Source organism: Crinia signifera, chromosome 1 (assembly GCF_055691185.1).
Source record: "Crinia signifera chromosome 1, ASM5569118v1, whole genome shotgun sequence".
Lineage (NCBI taxonomy): Eukaryota > Metazoa > Chordata > Amphibia > Anura > Myobatrachidae > Crinia > Crinia signifera.
The window spans coordinates 421897618-421917054 of record NC_139217.1 but is presented as its reverse complement, the minus strand read 5'-3'; the positions used below and the strand labels follow the sequence as shown (position 1 = coordinate 421917054).

General features: G+C 46.0%; 1 protein-coding gene across 1 annotated transcript in view; it reads left to right on the top strand.

The window, feature by feature from the left end:
• The first annotated feature begins 4085 nt into the window (after positions 1 to 4085).
• The window catches only part of CCDC125 (coiled-coil domain containing 125), a 42650-nt gene continuing 27298 nt past the window's right edge, over positions 4086 to 19437 (top strand). The window contains exons 1-3 of the mRNA XM_083151868.1: positions 4086 to 4268; positions 11456 to 11795; positions 17825 to 17883. Coding sequence (XP_083007994.1) covers positions 11480 to 11795; positions 17825 to 17883 — 375 coding nt within the window. The 5' untranslated portion in view covers positions 4086 to 4268; positions 11456 to 11479. The remainder of the gene's footprint in view (positions 4269 to 11455; positions 11796 to 17824; positions 17884 to 19437) is intronic.

The window sequence follows — 19437 nt, the reverse complement described above, 5'->3', positions numbered from 1 at the left end:
CCCACATTCCCCTATCATGCTTTACCACCCAGCCTCCTGCTCTCATGCACCCTAACTCCCACCCAGTAGAAGGAGACACTGACTCAAGGGCACCGTCCTGTACTCCTGCGCTGGCATGCTGGATGCTCACCCACTGGCTGGAGCTGCACCCTCCTCTGCACCAGCGCAAAAGCTTTAGTCCCCCTCATACCCACACACTCCTATCACTACCCAGCTTCCTGCTCTCCTGAACCGTAACTTCCACCACTGGGGAGTCGCTGACGCTGTGTTGCCCGCATACCCCTATCATGCCTCATAGCCCAGCCTCCTGCTCTCATGTGCCCTAACTCCCACCCAGTAGGAGGAGACACTGACTCAGGGCCACCGTCTTGTATTCCTGTGCTGCCACACTGGACCCTCACCCACTGGCAGAAGCTGCACAGTGTCCCCCACCCTCCTCTTTAGTCCCCCCTTATGCCCACACACCCTATCACTACCCAGCCTCCTGTTTTCCTGTGTCGTGACCTCTGCCAGTGGGGAGCCGCTGACTCAAAAACACCCTACTCTACTATTGCACACACACACACACACACACCTAAACAACACGCACACACCCACACCCACAAATGTCACTGTACCCTCCACACTATCAATGTACATCTTACTCTGTAACTGCTTTTTAATTGAACAAAACGGTACTTGTTTCCTAGCACGGCGCCCACGATATTCAGTCGTATGGCATTGTATTCAATGTAAAATTGTATACCATTGTATATGGCATACAATGCGATTTTAAATTGTATATACAATTTTTAATTGTATAAGCATCTTAATAGGTGCTTATAATTAATATTAACATTGTAAGCACCTATTACAGTGCTTATACAATTATTAATGTTATAGGGGGCACATTTAACATTGAAAACACCCATTAGGGTGCTTATACAATTTAAAATCGTATACCATTGTATATGCCATACAATCAGGGCCGGCGCCACCACTAGGCAGCTCTAGGCATTTGCCTAGGGCGCCCGCAACTGGAGGGCGGCACTTTGCAGCCTGGAAGCAGCAGCCGCTGTAGTCTGCAGCCCCCGTGGAGTCAGGTAAGCTTTGCACGCACCCGCGTCCCTCTCCCTCCGGGGTTTGTGGATGAATTAAGATGTTTCTGCTGCGAGGAGGAGGGGGGGATGTCAGGACTCGGGTGAAGCTGCCAATGCCGCCGGGGGGAGGAGGGCTGTCCGCCACCGCTGCAGCACTGCGGGGAGGAGGGGGTGTTGGGAGTAGCTCCCCAGTGCCGCCCCCCTCCCGTGGATCGCGGTAAACGGTGCCCGCACCCTCCCCCCCCCCCCATGCCATGGAGCAGATCAGCGGCAGCCGCATCCACCCCCCCCCCCTTTCCTGAAACGGCTCAGAGCGGGAGGGGAGCGGAGGGCAGCGGGTGCAGGGGATTTCGCCTGGGGCGCGGACAGGGCTTGCACCGGCCCTGCATACAATGGCATACAATTCGATGGTATACAATTTAAAATTGTATAACATCGGCTAACATCGCAACGCATCGTATGCCTTATGGTATGCAATGCGATGGGCGCCGTGCTAGGAAACAAGTACCAACAAAACAATACACACCCCCTTCCAAATCATATGCTTTCTATTTAGCACATTTCACCTATAACTCAAGTTACAATACAGGGCATCTTTCATACAATTCTAACCATATTTCTCACAATACAAACGTTCACAAATTAAGGGGGCGCAGCCCCTTACGACGGTGTGAAGAGCGCCCGTAGGGCGCAATGAATCACCTACTTCTTAATAACACAATGTGCCTGATAGAGGGGGTACATTTTCCTGTGTAGTCACTGTTTATAACTTTTAATGGGCAGCTTGTATGAATGTGTATGTAACTTGTATAGGGCAGCTTGTATAGATGTGTATGTAACTTGTATAGGGCAGCTTGTATGGATGTGTATGTAACTTTTATAGGGCAGCTTGTAATGGTTAGCATCACTACCTCACAGCGCTGAGGTCATGGGTTCGATTCCCACTATGGCTCTAACTCAGGGTTGCCTACTTTTGAAAAATGATTTCAGGGAGAAAATTAAAAGCCAAGGGGCGGGCCTAGAGTCACCAGGGGGCGGGCCTAGAGTCACCAGGGGGTGGGCTTAGAGTCACCAGGGACCCCTGCAGTACTTTATATTAATATGGTCCGCAACCAATCAGAAACATATCTCTGTGGATCACCTGCACTGTAGTCCTCAAAGTGTTAAATGGTTTTGCAATGTGCCCTATATGCATGAAGCTCAAAACATGTAACTTACTCTCCGGAGGAGTAGGAGGACAGACTCAAGGAGGGAGAGGATGATATTATTGCAGCAACTCTGCTGCTGCTTGGGCACTGTTTACTTTAAGGCAATTGATTAAGGGGATATCTGCTGGCAGGGAACTCACACAGAAGCCTAGAGTATCCAATTACCTCAGTGCTGCAGTCTCCGTGTGCGCTCCGTGTGACAGCACGTCTGAAAGCCGGAGCCGGCTGTCACTGTGCTGCTGCTGGAGAAGACTTCACTGACAGCGACTACTAGCTGTACACTGCCTGGAGGACGGAAGTGGAAGCCGCACCTGTTGCAGCTAGAGCCGGCTTCACTTCCACACTGTATTGTCACTGTGGCCCTTATTCTGATCGGTGCGGATATTCCCGAATTCTTACGGTGCGGTCCGCACGCCACGGTGTGCTGCCGCGTGCGGCCATCGTCCGTAGAAACGCCCACGTGTCCTCCGCATTCGGACGGACTCACTCTTTAAGAACAGGGCGTGTTTACGGACGACATACAAACCATGCGTGTGCGGGAGAAACACTCCGATTCTGCACGGTATTACAGAGTATTACAGAGTATGCACGGGAATACCGCATCCAAACGGGAGTCAAGCGGTGCTTCCGCACGTAAGCGGAGTATTTACGCCAAACAACCCAACTATTATGTCTATTCTGCAATACATCACATGACCCACTTATTCAATTACCTATCCTCATACAAAAATGCTTATTTGGAATTGGAATCAATTAGATGCCAATATATCCTTACAAGCATGCCTAACACATGCATTGCACACATTAACCCTTACAGCAATTGAAGTGCAATGGTTTCAATTAAAGCACTGACAAGCGTCCTATTAGTGAGTAATGAGTAAAGGAGTCGATTCTATTGGGTTCAGGTGTTAATGCTTGTAGTCATTAGGCGGTCCGTTCGCCTACCGCAGGAACGAGTGGTGTCCGCAAAGCAATAGTAGCCTTTTGGACACCGCACATTTCTTCCCTTTTTGTTCGCGTGCATTCGGAGTGGTATCCGAATGCACGCCCCCCAACATAAGTGTACTCCCCCGTGTCCGCCCATGTTTCCGCCCCGTTTTGCCCACTTTGAAACTACGCCCATGTGTCATTCCGCATGACGCCCATATTTCCCGACTGATTGCGGTGAACAGTTTTGTACGGGATTTGCCCGAACAGGTACGGAGTCAAGGCGTGGCACATGCGCGTTGCGTTCTCCACGCATGCGCAGACGCCGTAAAGACGCGATCCGAAAGTATGCGGAAAAGTACGCGTCAATCAGAATAAGGGCCTGTGTGCCGTACGCGGAGACGGGGGAGGTCCCCTCTCCTCAGCCTGCAGGTACTATTATTGCCGCAATGTGTATGGCGCGGCTTCATCGTGTGACGTCAGTGGCGTCATCGCGCATGCGCAGTATACAAATAGGGGACGCAAAGCAGCAGCTGCGGGAGAAAGGGGCCCTCTTCCGGGAGTCCGTGAGATGTCCCAGGATTTCGGGAGTCTCACGGAAATTCCGGGAGAGTCGGCAGCCCTGCTCTAACTGTGCGGAGTTTGTATATTCTCCCCGTGCTTGCATGGGTTTACCCCGGATACTCTGTGTGTGTTTGGAAATTAGATGGTAAGCTCCACTGGGACAGGGACTGATGTGACTGTTCAAATATTCTCTGTACGGTGCTGTGTAATATGTGTGTGCGCTATATAAGAACCTGCTAATAAATAAATAACTTGTATAGGGCAGGTACACAGCCAGGTGAGAGGCAGAGCCTGGGACTCTCCCTCATTCAGATGTCACATGTGACACGGGTGGGGGAAGGCCACGTCTGTCTGCAGCAGGAAATCACTGGCTGAGCGAGCTGTGAGGAAGGATTAGAACCTTCAGCAGAGTAGGAGCCCGACAACAAACAGACACCATAGGAGAAGAGGATCCCGACAACCCAGACAAAAGAGACCACAACTATTACTGGTGAGAACCCACACTGTCTGGGTGAATGTGTATTTACTATTCTTCTTATGGTTCCACAGGGGAGTATAGAGACACATGCATTATAATATAAAAACAATGATGTATCCGATCTCAGGATTTGAGGTGACTGTGGCATCAGTGGGGGTAGTCGCCTGGGTCTGTGTGCACTGCATACCGTATCTCCTGTGCAGGGCTTATTATCAGTTGTATCTGGGAGCGGTCCTTTCCTGTACACACAAAGTCCCACACAATGCACCCGAGGTTTCTGTATCACACAGCAGCAACTTTACCGACAGGACACAGTAGGGGGGGGAGAGTGCTGCCAGCAAAGGGTTAAGTATGATGCACAACAACCTGCTGTATATTCAGTGAAGAGTTAATTAAATAAATTGTGTTTAGTAGTAAGCCAGAAGTAAGGACGATGGGGATCCCCATCTCACCCACCCTGTGTCCACACTGATGGGAGTGTACAGTACACAGTCCTCATATGTGTTTAAAATCTTGTTAGTTACATGCTATTATACTGGATTGTCAATTATTATTTGTAAGGTATTTATCAAACCTTGCAGAGTCATAAACTTGTAAGTGATAAAATACCAACGAATCGGCACCCAACTGCCATTTTTCAGATACAACCTGTTCATTGTATAGCCAATGCTGGCTAGTACTTTATTTCTCACAATTTGTATACTCTTCCTGCTTTGACAAATACTCTCCTTCATGTGGCACTGACTAATATTAGGTCAATTTTAGGAAAACAATGAGAGGAATTAATTAAAGGTGACAGTGCATTTAATGATGAATAAACTCTGGTGACATATTCCATTAAAAAAAAAAAGGATCCAATATCAAAAAAGAAATAGGGATGACCATGTATTATTCAAAATCATTGATGGTTTATAGCCGATGTCGAATATTTTTGCCATTGATTGGGGGAGAACCAGATTGTTTCCCTCCATCATTGGCACATGAGAACAGATGTTTTGCTGGTACTTGTTTCCTAGCACGGCGCCCACTAAGCAAATAGCTTAATGGGCTATTCTGCGTAGGAAAATCGCATCGCATCACGTACCGTGTATAGTGCTGCGCGAAGTGATGTTTATATTAAGTGCACAGGAGTGCTTATACAATGAAATATCGCATAGGATGGCATGGCACCAAATGCGATGCGATATTTCATTGTACAAGCACCCATGCCATGAGATGTGATGGGTGCTTGATGTGATTACATGTGAGGGGAGCTTACAATCGTAAGCACCTCTGGCATTGTTTTGCGTCACCCCCTGTATCCACGCCATCCCGAAGCGTGGCGAGCGCAGCGGAATGTGTCCTCCGACCTTTTCATACCCTCACTATCCACGTCGGCGTGGAGTTGATTTTATATAGTGTGGCGAGCACAGCGAGGGGAGCGGACATTAATACATGTAAAGTAATCCTCTACACTATATATACTCACTCTAAACTATATAAAATCAACTCCACGCCGACGTGGATAGTGGGGTTATGGAAAGGTTGGAGGACGCATTCCGCCGCCCTGTCGCGAGGCTCGCCATGCTTCAGGGTGGCGTGGATAGTGCTGGTGCTTTAGGAACACATTCACACCTGCACATTCATACAGCTGACACAGTAATGAAGACATGTGTTGACTAATAACTAATTTACTTAATAAATTTGATTAATGTAGCGTAAATAATTTAAGAACATTCATTAGTGAAAATCGCATTGCATCGCATGCTAGTACTATGCGTTATGCGATGCGATTTGGGCGCCGTGCTAGGAAACAAGTACCGTTTTGCTTTTGTTTTTCAAAGTCCCGGGACCCCGCCCCTGACACTGCGAAGCCCTGCCCCCATGTGTTGATTGGCCTACAGGCAAATCAGTCAAACAAAATGGATGACCATCGATAGGTAAAAATATCAATGGTCATTCATTGCATAGTTTAACACTATCGATGGCAACTATGGCCATCCATAAAAAGAAATCAATCCTCTATGACCTTCATTGGAGCATGGGTGCGAGTGGCTGCTCTTTTCTGACTTTCAGTTGTTGGAATTTTCTATTCACTCATTAATAGGCTGCCTGACAACATACATATAAGTATGGACTTATACTTCTATGGTTTTAGGTTCACATTTTTCAGAGCTTGTTACATTATTGCTTCCCATTAGCTTTACAAATCACATCTGTAGGTCTGCTCACTTTTCATCCCCCCGCACCACATGTTTTGGAGGTCATCAGTTTCTGTGTAAAGGTGTAGGGGTTGGAGTGGTCCCTGATAGTTCTGTGACATCACATGTGTTTTGGACTATGGACAATCAAACTGCTCGGCTTAACAATGACAATGTAGTTGTACTTGGAATAATGAGCAGTAACTTTCTATTTGATAAACATTATTTATTATGAACAATGCTGAGTTATGTGACCTTATGAGGCCTAAAACGTAGCGATTCAGGGGCATTTTCTAAGTGATCTGATCTACATCGCTCTGTGTATAGGGGCATAGCGATAGCAATGCACAGCCCTGCACATTGCTATGGCCCAGCGATTGGGAAGCGGTCATCTATTAGAATGAACTTAGGTCAACAGTCATTAGGTCGACCCCACTAGGTCGACTGGCAGGAAGGTCGACCTGACTTAAGGTCGACATGGGCCAAGGTCGACATGACTTAAGGTCGAATTTGCATAAATGTCGACATGAGGAAGGTCGACTGGTCATAAGGTCGACATGAGATTTTTCACTGTTTTTTGAGCCAACATGTGCCGACAGGCGGTATTTCATGCCCTACCATCCACTAGGGCGTGGAGGAGGTTATTAAAGCTGTGGCGAGCGAAGGGAGCCACCGTGCCGATGCATAGCGATGCAAGGGTCCGATTCTCATTGCCAACTGTGTCCATGTTGACTGTGTCGACATTCGGATAAAAAAACAGTGAAAACCCCATGTCGACCTTATGACCAGTCGACCTTCCTCAGGTCGACCTTTATGCAAATTCGACCTTAAGTCATGTCGACATTGGCCTATGTCGACCTTCCAGCCAGTCGACCTAATGGGGTCGACCTAATGACTGTAGTCCTAAATTCATTCTGACAGATGTACCGATTCCCCTGTGTGCAGGGGATCTCAGATTAGCAACACAAGTGGGAGTAAAGGGGCCTAGCCACACAGAACACTCAGAGTTGTGTCAGTGCTGTGTGCTGAGCGATGGGTAAAGGCCAGTGTTCTCCGGTGACAACACTGGCCCTGCCAGGCGATTAGGAGATTAATATTCAGCATGCTGGATATTAATCGCTGGGAATTGGTACATCTGTCAGATCCCCTGCACACAGGACAGGCGAGAGCCCAGACAGGTGTTCCTAATCTCTGCATTGGTATTGCTCTAAACGGAACTGTGCATGTTCTATCACTCACTCATGATTTGGCACTTGATGTGCCATTTTTCACATGGGATAAATTGCATGCGATTTATCCCATGTAAATTCCCGGGGAGCTGCAGGGGGTCTGGAGTCCGAGCTGGATGGGGTCCAGGGCAGGCAGGAGTCTCCACAGTGTCCGGCTGGATGGTCACTGCGGAGACCGTGCGGTCAGCGGCGGCAGTGTTTTGAAAACAATTCAAACTATAGGCTGGCCGCTGAGAGAGGATGCGCTCTCAACCAATCAGCGACCTCGTTGATGATTGGCTGGGAGCGCTCTCTCCCTCAGCCAATCAGCGGCAGGCCTATCATTTGAATTGTTTTCAAAACACTGCCACCGCTGACCAGCGCAGTGTTTCTGCAGAGCCGCCCCGGACCCTGCACTTGCCGTCCACCCCGCCGCCCCACTACCACTACAGACTAGGTCCCAAGTCGGGTGATCGGACGTGCAGCAGGTCCGACCACCCGACGCAGATCCAATGCGCACGGGACCACGCATCGGATCTGAGGGGGCATCAAAACTAGCCGATTTTGGTCCGATTTCGGCCAGATCCGGACGAAATCGGACCAAAATCGGCTAGTGTATGGGCAGCTTAAGAGAGGTGCTATATCTGCCCAGCTTTGATTATTATTTTTTTGTGTGTGTGTGTTAGTGATGTTTTAAGCTGAATACACACCTAAACAATTCGTCGGCCAGGTCTCACGATATCAGGTAAATGGCTGTTGGATTGAATAGGTGTGTATGCCATGCCGATGCAGGAGCATCAACTGATAAACGGCTTACAAAGCTCCTGCATTGGTCAGGACCAGGACATGCTGCACATGTGACCTCCTGATCCTCATAGAAAGAGCTGCTAACCCCATCTGCTTCCACCACCCCATATGCTTCCCCCATACCTATGGGTCAAAGTCAATCACAGTTTGATAAACACACAGCCTGGTTATCAGGAGTGTTTACCTGATCATCCAGGGATCGAACAAGTGTGTATCCTGATTTACTCTTCATGATTGTGAGTGTTAACTGTTGTTAACACTGCTTGATGCTAGGCAGATTTAACACCTCTTATCTGATTCACCTTCCTATATCTTTGGTGTGTGTGTGTGTGTGTGTGTGTGTGTGTGTGTGTGTGTGTGTGTGTGTGTGTGTGTGTGTGTGTGTGTGTGTGTGTGTGTGATTACTGCATTGGTTCAGCTTACTTAAATGAAGACCACAAACGGCAAGAATGTGGATTAATAACAGGGATTGCTTACAATAGGATTTTTTTTTTTTAAGTAGTGACGGTGTCTGTAGTCATAGCATGGGGACTCAGACGCACGGCGCCATGCCGGCGCCGTGAAACTACACAAGTACCAAAAAATTCACCTAAACAAGAATAAGTCTGGAAGAGATCCAATAGCTAATGGATGTTCTTGTACCACACCAGCTACTCAATCCATACTCCTCAACCCCACAGATTCCAGTGGCACATTTTAGGGCATGCCTTACAGCTTCTCTGATGTTTATGTTAGTAAAGTAACTATATTTTACTAGTTAAAAGCCTGTAAAATTATGGCTTTTGCACTGTACTATCATTTTAAGCTTTGACCGTTTTTAGCCCACAAACGCTCCACAAATGCTCCACCCCACCCCCCAGTTCCAATGTGCTCCTACCTTCAAACTCTGTCTTCGCCACTCCCTCTCTCCATATCCAGCAAGTTTGAAACAGGTCGGTGTCCCTGCAAAAATAGCTTTCACTTTCTGTTATGATATATTTTGGCACACAAATTTGTATTTTGATTCATCAAGTCACTGGCAGTACTTAACCTCATAGAGGTGAGGAGTAGTTGTATGTATGTATGTACAGTATGTGTGTGTATATATATATATATATATATATATATATATATATATATATATATATATATATATGTGAAAAGAAAAAGAAGGAGCGCACAATAGAGCCACAAGTTAAAGATTTTACTGAAAAAATCTGTGTAAACGCTCATACAAAACAATATAAATAGCCAGCATGAGAAGTATAATCACCGACAATTAAATGCACGCTGTAGGTACGGGATCCGGGGACACCAGGTATTCCGTCCAGAGTGTATAGCGGCAATGGCGTTCTCTGAATGAAGAGATGCGTGTGGCACGGGATCTGGGGATTCCAGCAACTTCCGACCAAAGTGTACACAGTGACAGCATACACGGCACACCATGCTGAAGGCACGGGACCTGGGGACTCCAGTCTCTCCGACCAAGATGGATCAGCGACGGCGGCAGTGGCAGCGTTCTCAGCACGGCAGCAGCGGACAGGTAAGAATCAGCGGTACTTGTGAGTTATCCGGACGCCCGATTTCTAAATCGGGTCGGATCGGGCACATCGCATCGCATTGCATGCGACCATCGGATGCGATGCGATGCGATGACCCGATTTTTCCATAGGAATCAATGTTAAAATGGACTGAGTCCATTTTAACATGGAATTCAATGGGAAAAAGGGGTCCTTTTCATACCCCTACTATCCAAGTGGGCATGGAGTTGGATATAAACCTGTGGCGAGCGTAGCGAGCCACCGAGCCCGAAGCGTGGCGAGCGTAGCGAGCCCCGCGAGGGGACACGGAATACCGTCCCCTCGCGGGGCTCGCTTCGCTCGCCACGCTTCGGGCTCGGTGGCTCGCTACGCTCGCCACAGGTTTATATCCAACTCCATGCCCACTTGGATAGTAGGGGTATGAAAAGGACCCCTTTTTCCATAGGAATCATTTTAACATTGATTCCTATGGAAAAATCGGGTCATCGCATCCGATGGTCGCATGCGATGCGATGCGATGCGATGCGATATCGCATCGCATCGCATCTGATTGTATGCCTTAACTTAAGGCATACAATCAAAAAATCGGGCGTCCAGATAACTCACAAGTACCGAATCAGCACAGGAGCTCTGATACGTCAGAGAACGCCATTGCCGCTATACACTCTGGACGGAATACCTGGTGTCCCCGGATCCCGTACCTACAGCGTGCATTTAATTGTCGGGGATTATACTTCTCATGCTGGCTATTTATATTGTTTTGTATGAGCGTTTACACAGATTTTTTCAGTAAAATCTTTAACTTGTGGCTCTATTGTGCGCTCCTTCTTTTTCTTTTCACAATTCTACTGTCTCTGAGGCCTGACTAGCCTCATTTGAAGTGAGCTGCACTACGATACTAATTGTCGGACAGACTTTCAGCTGATTTTTATTTTAGTGAGATTTTGCGCAGATTCTGCATTTTTTCATATATATATATATATATATTTATATCTGTGTGATTATTATTATAATTTTATTTATAAGGCGCCACAAGTGTTTCGCAGCGCCGTACAAAGGAACAATACAGGGAGACAAAGCTTGGCATAACATTGAATAAATAACAAAAATACAGTACAAATAAAGAGCGCCACAGATCAATACACATTACAGCTTAAATGTAAGTAGTGAGGACTCAATCAACATACAACTAGAGGCTTGAGGCCAATGATGGAGATGAGTATGCATACAAAGATGGTCACTGAGTGTTGGAGTATAGTAGAGCTGTGAGTGACATGTGAAGAGAAGTGGGCTTTGACAACAGGAGGGAAGATGGCCCTACTCGGAGGAGCTTACAATCTAGTAATGATGATTATTGATATTGGAAATTCTACTGTACAATTACATTGCTCTTTGGCCATTTTAACAGCTGAGCTGAAACCTGTGCTTAAGGCTTTATTCCATAAATGCCAATACATTCTAATGTTATTGACTATGTGTTTCAGCCTTATAGGCAGGACTTTCTGACCATGTGTGACGTTTTGACCAATGAGCATGACTGCCTCTCGGATGAGGGAGAAGACTTCATGGCAGGAGGAGACTTAGGGGAGGGTTTTGGGAGAAAGCCTGGTGGTCTCTATGAGGATCTTGAAGCTGAAGGAACAGTGGCAAAAACATTCAAGCTGAGAAAAGGATCTGATTCCCACGGTCACTATCATCTTGTTAGGAAAGGAGAAGAAGTTTCAACCACAAGACACCACGTTCAGAAGCGCAGTGTTCCTGATGACAGGAGTGCTATCAAACCTGGCACAGAGGGCTACACGCGGTGCAGAGAGAACAGCATTGGTAAGACGCTGCTAAATAAGGAATTATAATTGTTTGCATGTGGGTATTTGTATGATAATCGCAATGATGTGATTATAATGTAGGAAAGTGGGCATAGGCGAATCTAGAATTATGGTAATGGGTGGTCCCAGATCTAGACATAATAGCAGGGGTACCTTTGCGCGGCGTAGCTGCGCGGCAAAATGGGTGCGTGGCCTCATGGGAAGGAGGCGTGGCATCACAAAAAGACCATACACAGTAATGCCCATTACACATTTTAGCAAACTCCGTAATACCCATTACACATAAAGCCACACGCCGTAATGCCCATTACACATTGTGCCACACATCATGATGCCCATTACATACTATATAACAAACCGTAATGCCCATTACATATTTGCCACATAAGTGCTGCTTACCTACATGCTCATTGCTAGGGGGTTCTTGCTTGATGGCACCATAGTACCCATTACACATGATGCCGCACACCATAGTACCCATTACATATGAAAACGCACACCATAGTACCCATTACACATGATGCCGCGCACCATAGTACCCATTACACATGATGCTGCACACATAATGTCCCTTACACATGATGCTACACACATAATGCTGCTTACACATGATGCTGCACACCGTAATGCCCCTTGTATATTAAGCCACACATTATGCGTAATGCCCCCACATACTGCCACTTGTAGCGTCCCTTAAGCAATGCCCCCAAAAGTGCCACTTACTGTAAATTTTTATATGAGCCTTCGCTGCTGCTGCTGCAGGGAGAGATGGAGAGCGGTGCAGCTGCTTCTATGGTGAGAGGAGCAGAGTGCAGCGCAGAGCACGCTCCCACTCCCCTCCTGGTGTCCCCTCTAGCCGAGTGGACATTTGAAATATTGTGTGCGCTGTTGTTGTGCGTGACGTCGGGGGAGCACGCCGGGTGCCGGCACCACATGATTAAAGGGGGGGCGGGCTGAGGTGAAAGCGGTGAGAAGAATTGGAGTGGAAGCTGCAGGGGTGACAGTCATTGACAGCTGGGCAGAGAGCAGGGGGCTGCCCGGCTGTATTCAGAGCACTGCAGGTCACGGCTGTTTGAAATAATACCCCTTTCACAACAGAAAATGCAGGGATTTACCCAGGAATATGGTCCCAGGATCATGCAGGGACATTCCCAGGCTGACCCCTTATACACCATCCTAGTCCCTGCATTTTCTGGTGTGAGGGGGAGAGACAACCACTTCCCTCTCCCTACCCCCCTTTAACCAACCAGCTATATCTTCGGAACCAACTGACCCATTTACATGAGAACTTTTGAGTTGGCTTCGAATGATTTTGGTCCCGTGAAACTGGGCTGTTTGGTTCCAGAGAAATCTGCCCTCAAAGAACATAAACAGTCATGAAATTACATTTAAGAAATGAAAAAAAAAACGGTTTAACCTCAATATCCCTGGAACTAATTAACCCAATTGTGATCCAGCCTGGTATCAGATTGAAGGCCCAGCGATTTGGGTTAGACTGAGATCAACCTCGAGCTTCAGTGATGCCGAAGGGGGCACTGACAGCCGTTGAACTGGGTGGGGGTCGGAATTAGCGGGTCCCATGTTATCCTATACGGAAAACGTTCCAGATGTGCCTGGCAGTATCTCCGGTTCCCAGGGGGCTAGAGACACCGGGCTGGGCTCGTTGGAAAGCCCCAACCCTCAGCTACAAAAGTGGGTACATGAAGAACAAGGGTGGAACTGCAGCAAAGAAGGGTAAACCTGCAGGATTGAATGAAGCACAGACTTTCAGCCTTTTCAACGAAAGGCGCACAAACAATATTTTAAAATTGCCAAGGCATACTATCAGAGCCCCTAAAGGGAAAAACACATTGGACCCCACAGACAAACCCATTGGCCCCTATATGAAAATAACAATCACACTGGTCCTCACAGGTTACAAACATGAAAAAAATCAATTGCATTGTTCCCCCACAGAACACAAAAAAATAGAAAACACATGGACCCCCAGATGAACACAGGACAGCCTGTGCCAGGCTCATCTGCGGCAGAACACAGGAGAGACCTTATGCCAATTGTTTTCAGTGTGTAGCGCCCCAGGGGGTAGAGTTTAACCCCTTCATTGGTAATCCCGAGAATTTTCCCGGGCAATGCTTTAGTGCCCAGACTGGCAAACCCGGAAAATTCTCGGGATTGCCACTGCTTAGCGTCGGGCAGCACCGCTGAGCTGATCACATCTAATTGAACTGGAAAAAATCCAAAGAAGAGCAACAAAGCTAATAAAAGGAATAGAGAATTTAAGCTATGAGTACAGATTGAGCAAATTGGGATTGTTTGCACTAGAGAATAATAATAAGAATAATAGTTATTTATATAGCACTTTTCTCCTAATAAGACTAAAAGTGCTTGCATTAGCCTTTTACAGCACAAAATACAAACAAACTTAAGAGAAGAGATGTTTAAAGGGGGACATGCTTAACATGTACTAATATATCAGGGGCCAATATAAGGAACTGTCAAGCACCCTTTTTACTGCAAGGAAGGACTCTAGGACACGTGGGCACGAGTTTAGATTAGAAGAAATAAGATGTCGTTCCCTTAGAAGGAAAACACCTTTCACGGTCAGGGCAGCCAAACTATGGGGGTTATTCTAGTTCATTCTTTCTGACAAAATCCTTCTTAGATGGACAAATCCATGTGCACTGCAGGTGGGGCAGATGTTACTTGTGCAGAGAGAATTAGATTTGGGTGATTTTTCTTCAAAGTGAGATCTATATTGCAGTGTAAAATCATGCAGTCAGTATTTACCCTGCACAGAAACAAAAAAACTCACCCAAATCTAATTCTCTCTGCACATGTTACATCTGCCCCCCTGCAGTGCACATGGTTTTGTCCATCTAAGAAGGATTTTGTCAGAAAGAATGAACTAGAATAAACCCCTATGTAACTCTTCCTGGTGAAGTGGTGTCGGCTGACACAAGAATAAACCCCTATGTAACTCTTCCTGGTGAAGTGGTGTCGGCTGACACAATAAATATGTTTAAAATAAGGTTGGACAAACATTTATTGGTTAAAAACATCCAGGGGTACAAATAAGAATCATAATCTGTCTATCAGTATACACTACATATAACAAGGGATAAGCTAATAAAACCAAGGTTGAACTCAATGGACGCAAGTCTTTATTCAGCCTTAACGACTATGTAACTATGTAACACTGAAATCAGCTAGCTTCAGCGCTGCCCGGCTCCCTCTGCTCGGCCGTGCCTCCTCCTCTCACAGCCCCTCGGCTGTTGTATTACAGTCAGCGGCGCCAGGTTGTGACACGCTGGGTTGCCGGGGCAGAGGCGGGTTGCCGGGGGCAGGGCCGAGCAGCGGCTGACACAGTGCTCAGCGCCGTTGTCTGGTCGGAAACAGTATCACAAAAGACACCCAAGCAGCTTCTCACCTAGCTCCCTGTTTCCCGTCTTCTCTGAATACTATTCCTATGTCCTATTCAAATATAAAAGAAGATATGCACTGTGCTATAAGTGAAAGAAGCAACTCAATAAAAAACAGGCTATAACAAAAAATAAGATGAGCTTTAAAATGTAAAAAATGTGTTAAAAAAGACAGAAAGATAAGAAAGAAAAAGGAGCACCTGTAAGGGAAAAAATGAATTAGTTAAACAATGTTTACAACTCTTCTAGAGTTGTTTTTGATAGTCTGTGGGCCTGGTCTCTTTCCTTACATCTAAAGAAAGCCATTGGAGGTGTGGGGTGCTGGCGGCAGCAGAATGTAATGCCGCTTCTTCACTCACTCCGTCCGGTGTTCTTTGGTGCTTATGGGCGCCCGATGGTGACGTCAAACTTCTCCGGCGGCGTCACCATCAGGCACCCGCAAGTGAAGAAGAACACCGGATGGAGTGAGGAAAGAAGCGGCATTTACATTCTGCTGCCACCAGCACCCCACACTGCCAATTGCTTTCTTTAGAGCTAGGGAAAGAGAAAAGGCCCACGGACTATCAAAAACATGTTCTATGCAGTCACCGGGCACCTGGACTGACACTATCGATGTGAAAGAGGGAGCTCCAACAGCTGCTGTCCACCAATGGTGATAAGTAGATTATAGGCTTGCACCTTTAGGTATCTTTGGTAACAAGAGGGTCAGAAACTAATATCTGAAAAACTCGGAACACAAAAACCATAGTGCAATACTGTAAGAAACTTCCAATGTTTTTAATTTTCACAGGCCACTCACATGAAAGAGATCAAAAAGCGCATGTAACAGGTCTTTGATAGCAGATCTGGACGACTGATCAAAACTAAATGGGCTCAATGAAAAATACAATAGTGCAATCCTGTAGCTTAAAAGTTGGATCAATTTATTGATACACTCACAATTTAAAAGAAGATAAAAAGCATATCACCCATTCGGGTAGGTAGAACACAGATCATCAGCGGTCCCTCAGGTGAAGGTATTCCCAGGATACAGAGACAGTACTGGAGCATGAAGAGACCAATGAATAAAAACCAATAAACTAGTGGTGGTGGCTGTAAACTGGTGTTGACATCTCTAGATCTGGGGGCACACTGGAGAACAGCTCAAAGCACACTAGTGTGCTATGGCACAGTGGTTTTAAAAGGCTGTACTAGAGTGACCGCCAATGATTTCCCTTGAGCCCAGAACTAGCCCAATTGAGTTTACACAACATGCAATCTTCTGAATGACCGAGTGATATTGTATCATTTGGTCATATATGATTTTTCGTTGCTACTGTATACCCTAAAGCAATCTTTAGAGTTTGCACACTAATTCGCTGGCATGTATGTCTTCCGAGAAAAAAGAAACTTGCCGCGATTGTTCATAAACCGTTCCTACAAGTATATTTCTCCCCATAAATGTATATACATATAGTAATTTTGGACCTGAGGAGCCTGCACACTGCACGCACCGAGTGCAAAGCGTCTGGTTTTTCCTGTATTGCTTCTCTCTCCGATATCACCTCAAGATAATGCATACCTCAGTTTCTTCCCAGGTGTCTAAGCTATCCAATGGTGGAAATGGCATGCAAAAACATACAGGAGCGTTTGCATGATGCTGAAACAAGCAAAAATGACAACTTCATTATATATATATATCTTATATAATATATTCTGCATGCTTTTTCTGCAAATACGTGTTCTGTAAGGCAAATCTCCAAGATGAAGCCCTTTATTTAGCCAACCATTGACTTTTTCTTTTTTTACTGCTTCAATGACGCAGTACAGTATCGTGCTTGATTTATACTATTTTATATGAGCCATATGAAATATGTTAAATCGTAGATGACTTTTCTTTGCTAACCAAACAGCTTTTGAACAAAGATTTCCTCACACCCAATGGCAACTGTTTTTTCTTTTTTTATATTGATATGGTGTATTATACTTGAATGCAATACCGTAACATTAGAACCCCCCCCCACACACACACAAAGCTAATTCTGTATGTTTGTACCTGTGTGCTTTATTTAATTAAACTTGTGTATTCGCCTCAAATAATACTGTCTTCATATACTGTTTTCTGGTCAGCCGCCCAGCTTCTACATGGAGTAGAGCACTTTTTAGATTGTGTCTTTATTATGGTCTTCAGGTGTACAAGGGTCATGCAGTGTTACATTGAAGGCCCCGCAGGGTCAAGGGACTGTGCGAGAACCATATAACTGGTCATTTACATGTCATTTTGTAAGATAACATATCCATTACCTATTAGTAATCAAAGACATGCAGTCATGGTAGCCAGGAGAGGCAGTATTCTCCAAGGTTTTGTCTATAATAATTATAAGAATAATACAAAGAAGATAGTTCTAAGTTATAAATATCAGTATGTATTAATGCATTTTATAGTCAAAGTTCCCAATAAGTTGTGTGTGTGTGTGTGTGTGTGTGTTTGTTTGCGCACATACTCTTAACTAGTCAATGCCTCCCCAGCCACTAGCCACTAGCCTCACTGCACTTTGCTGTTAGTAATAGGAACCATTTTCCAGGTCTATACAGTATATTCTCATTGCTGTTTTTGTATTATATGCAGATGCAAGCTCAGAGATCTCAAATGAAGATCTGCGGCAGCGTCTTCAAGACCTAACAGAGGTAAGTGCACTTAATATGGAGTCTTAATAGCTCTGAACTTTGCTGATAATCGCTTTAAGGGCGGGATGTATTAACATACATCGCCGCCCCCGCCAGGATGCTAGCGCAAATGTACTAACATAATCGGCTAGCAGTGCGGTGACCGGAAATTTGGGGGGTGTGGCCTAATTTCGGGGGCGTGGCCTATACTCGTGGCTCTCCCGCGAGGCCACGCCCCCATTTTGCCGCTATGGGGGCATGACCCAGAGGCTCTGTGAGCCTCTAGCCATGCCCTCAGCCCCCTGGCTGCGGGAATAGACGCTGTGCGCATGCGCACAGCGTTTATTCCCCGCTGCTTAGCAGCCGACAGGGGGGACTCCCAACAGCCCCCCCTCACCGCGGGACACTGCCGCCCGCGGGTGGGACAGCGGGACAGGCCCTCATAATCGGGACTGTCCCGCTGAAATCGGGACTGTTGGGAGGTATGTGTCTGTGATGTGCCAGTGGACATCAGCGGGATGTCTTGCTGCGCACTTTACCATTTAATATGATAAGCAATCTTCTCTAATTTTCTTGAGCACCTCCATGCTTTGTGAGAAAAAATAAGTGTTGCTATGGGTTACGGTGTGCCTTCTTAACTTATGATGTGCTGTATTCTACTGGAATCCCATGTTCTACTTAACCAGTTCTACAGGTTCCTAGTGCTAAAGACTGCACACTGAGACAATGGTAGGGGCAACTATTGACATTGTCTGTGTATTTTGTTCTTACACTGCTGGGTTATAAAAGAAATGTCTCTCCATTCACAGCGGCTAGACATTGTTAATTGAAACCGTTTTTATTTGAAACAAGAGAAACAAATATACATCATATACAATAGGTGGACAAAGCATTTAATATATGAACATAACATTGAACGAAACATAAAGAAAAATAGTACAGCACATGTGGGAGCATGTTCCCCAAGGCCAGCGTAATGGGGATGAGTGACATTACCTAGCCTCTGTTAATGTGAGGAAATCTTTTATCTGCATTTACATTTCTTGTAAGATTAAAAACCCTTCCATGCACCAATCAGATTTGATCCCTGGAGATTTGAATTTGTTTGTGTTGAAGTCCAACTAAAAAAGATTTATACATTTGTTCACACAATAAGACACTTCTGTTTGCCTTGGAATCGGAACTAGTGCCTGTAAATGCTCTGGCGCATGATTTATTTAGACCATGTACCATTTCCTTTATTGACCAATTGGGTGGATGGTGATTAATGGCTCACCTAGAAATCTTTGATACCTACAGTATTTGTAGGTCACACTACCTGGCTCTGGGCACCAGCAACTAATGTCCAAGGCTGAGCGAGCGTTCAAAGAAGCACCAAGGAAAGTGCTGCTGTTTCAGGTCTGGATGACCTTGAAAAGTAGGGAACATCCTGTCACTATTAAAGGGAATGTACCCCAGACAGTAGATTTACTAAATGAAAGCACCTCTGATTTGCAGGTGTTGGCGCGATTCTGGCGAGATAGCCACTAGAATCAAAGCAGCAATTACTTTTAAAGTTAAAGCCAATTGTTTTTG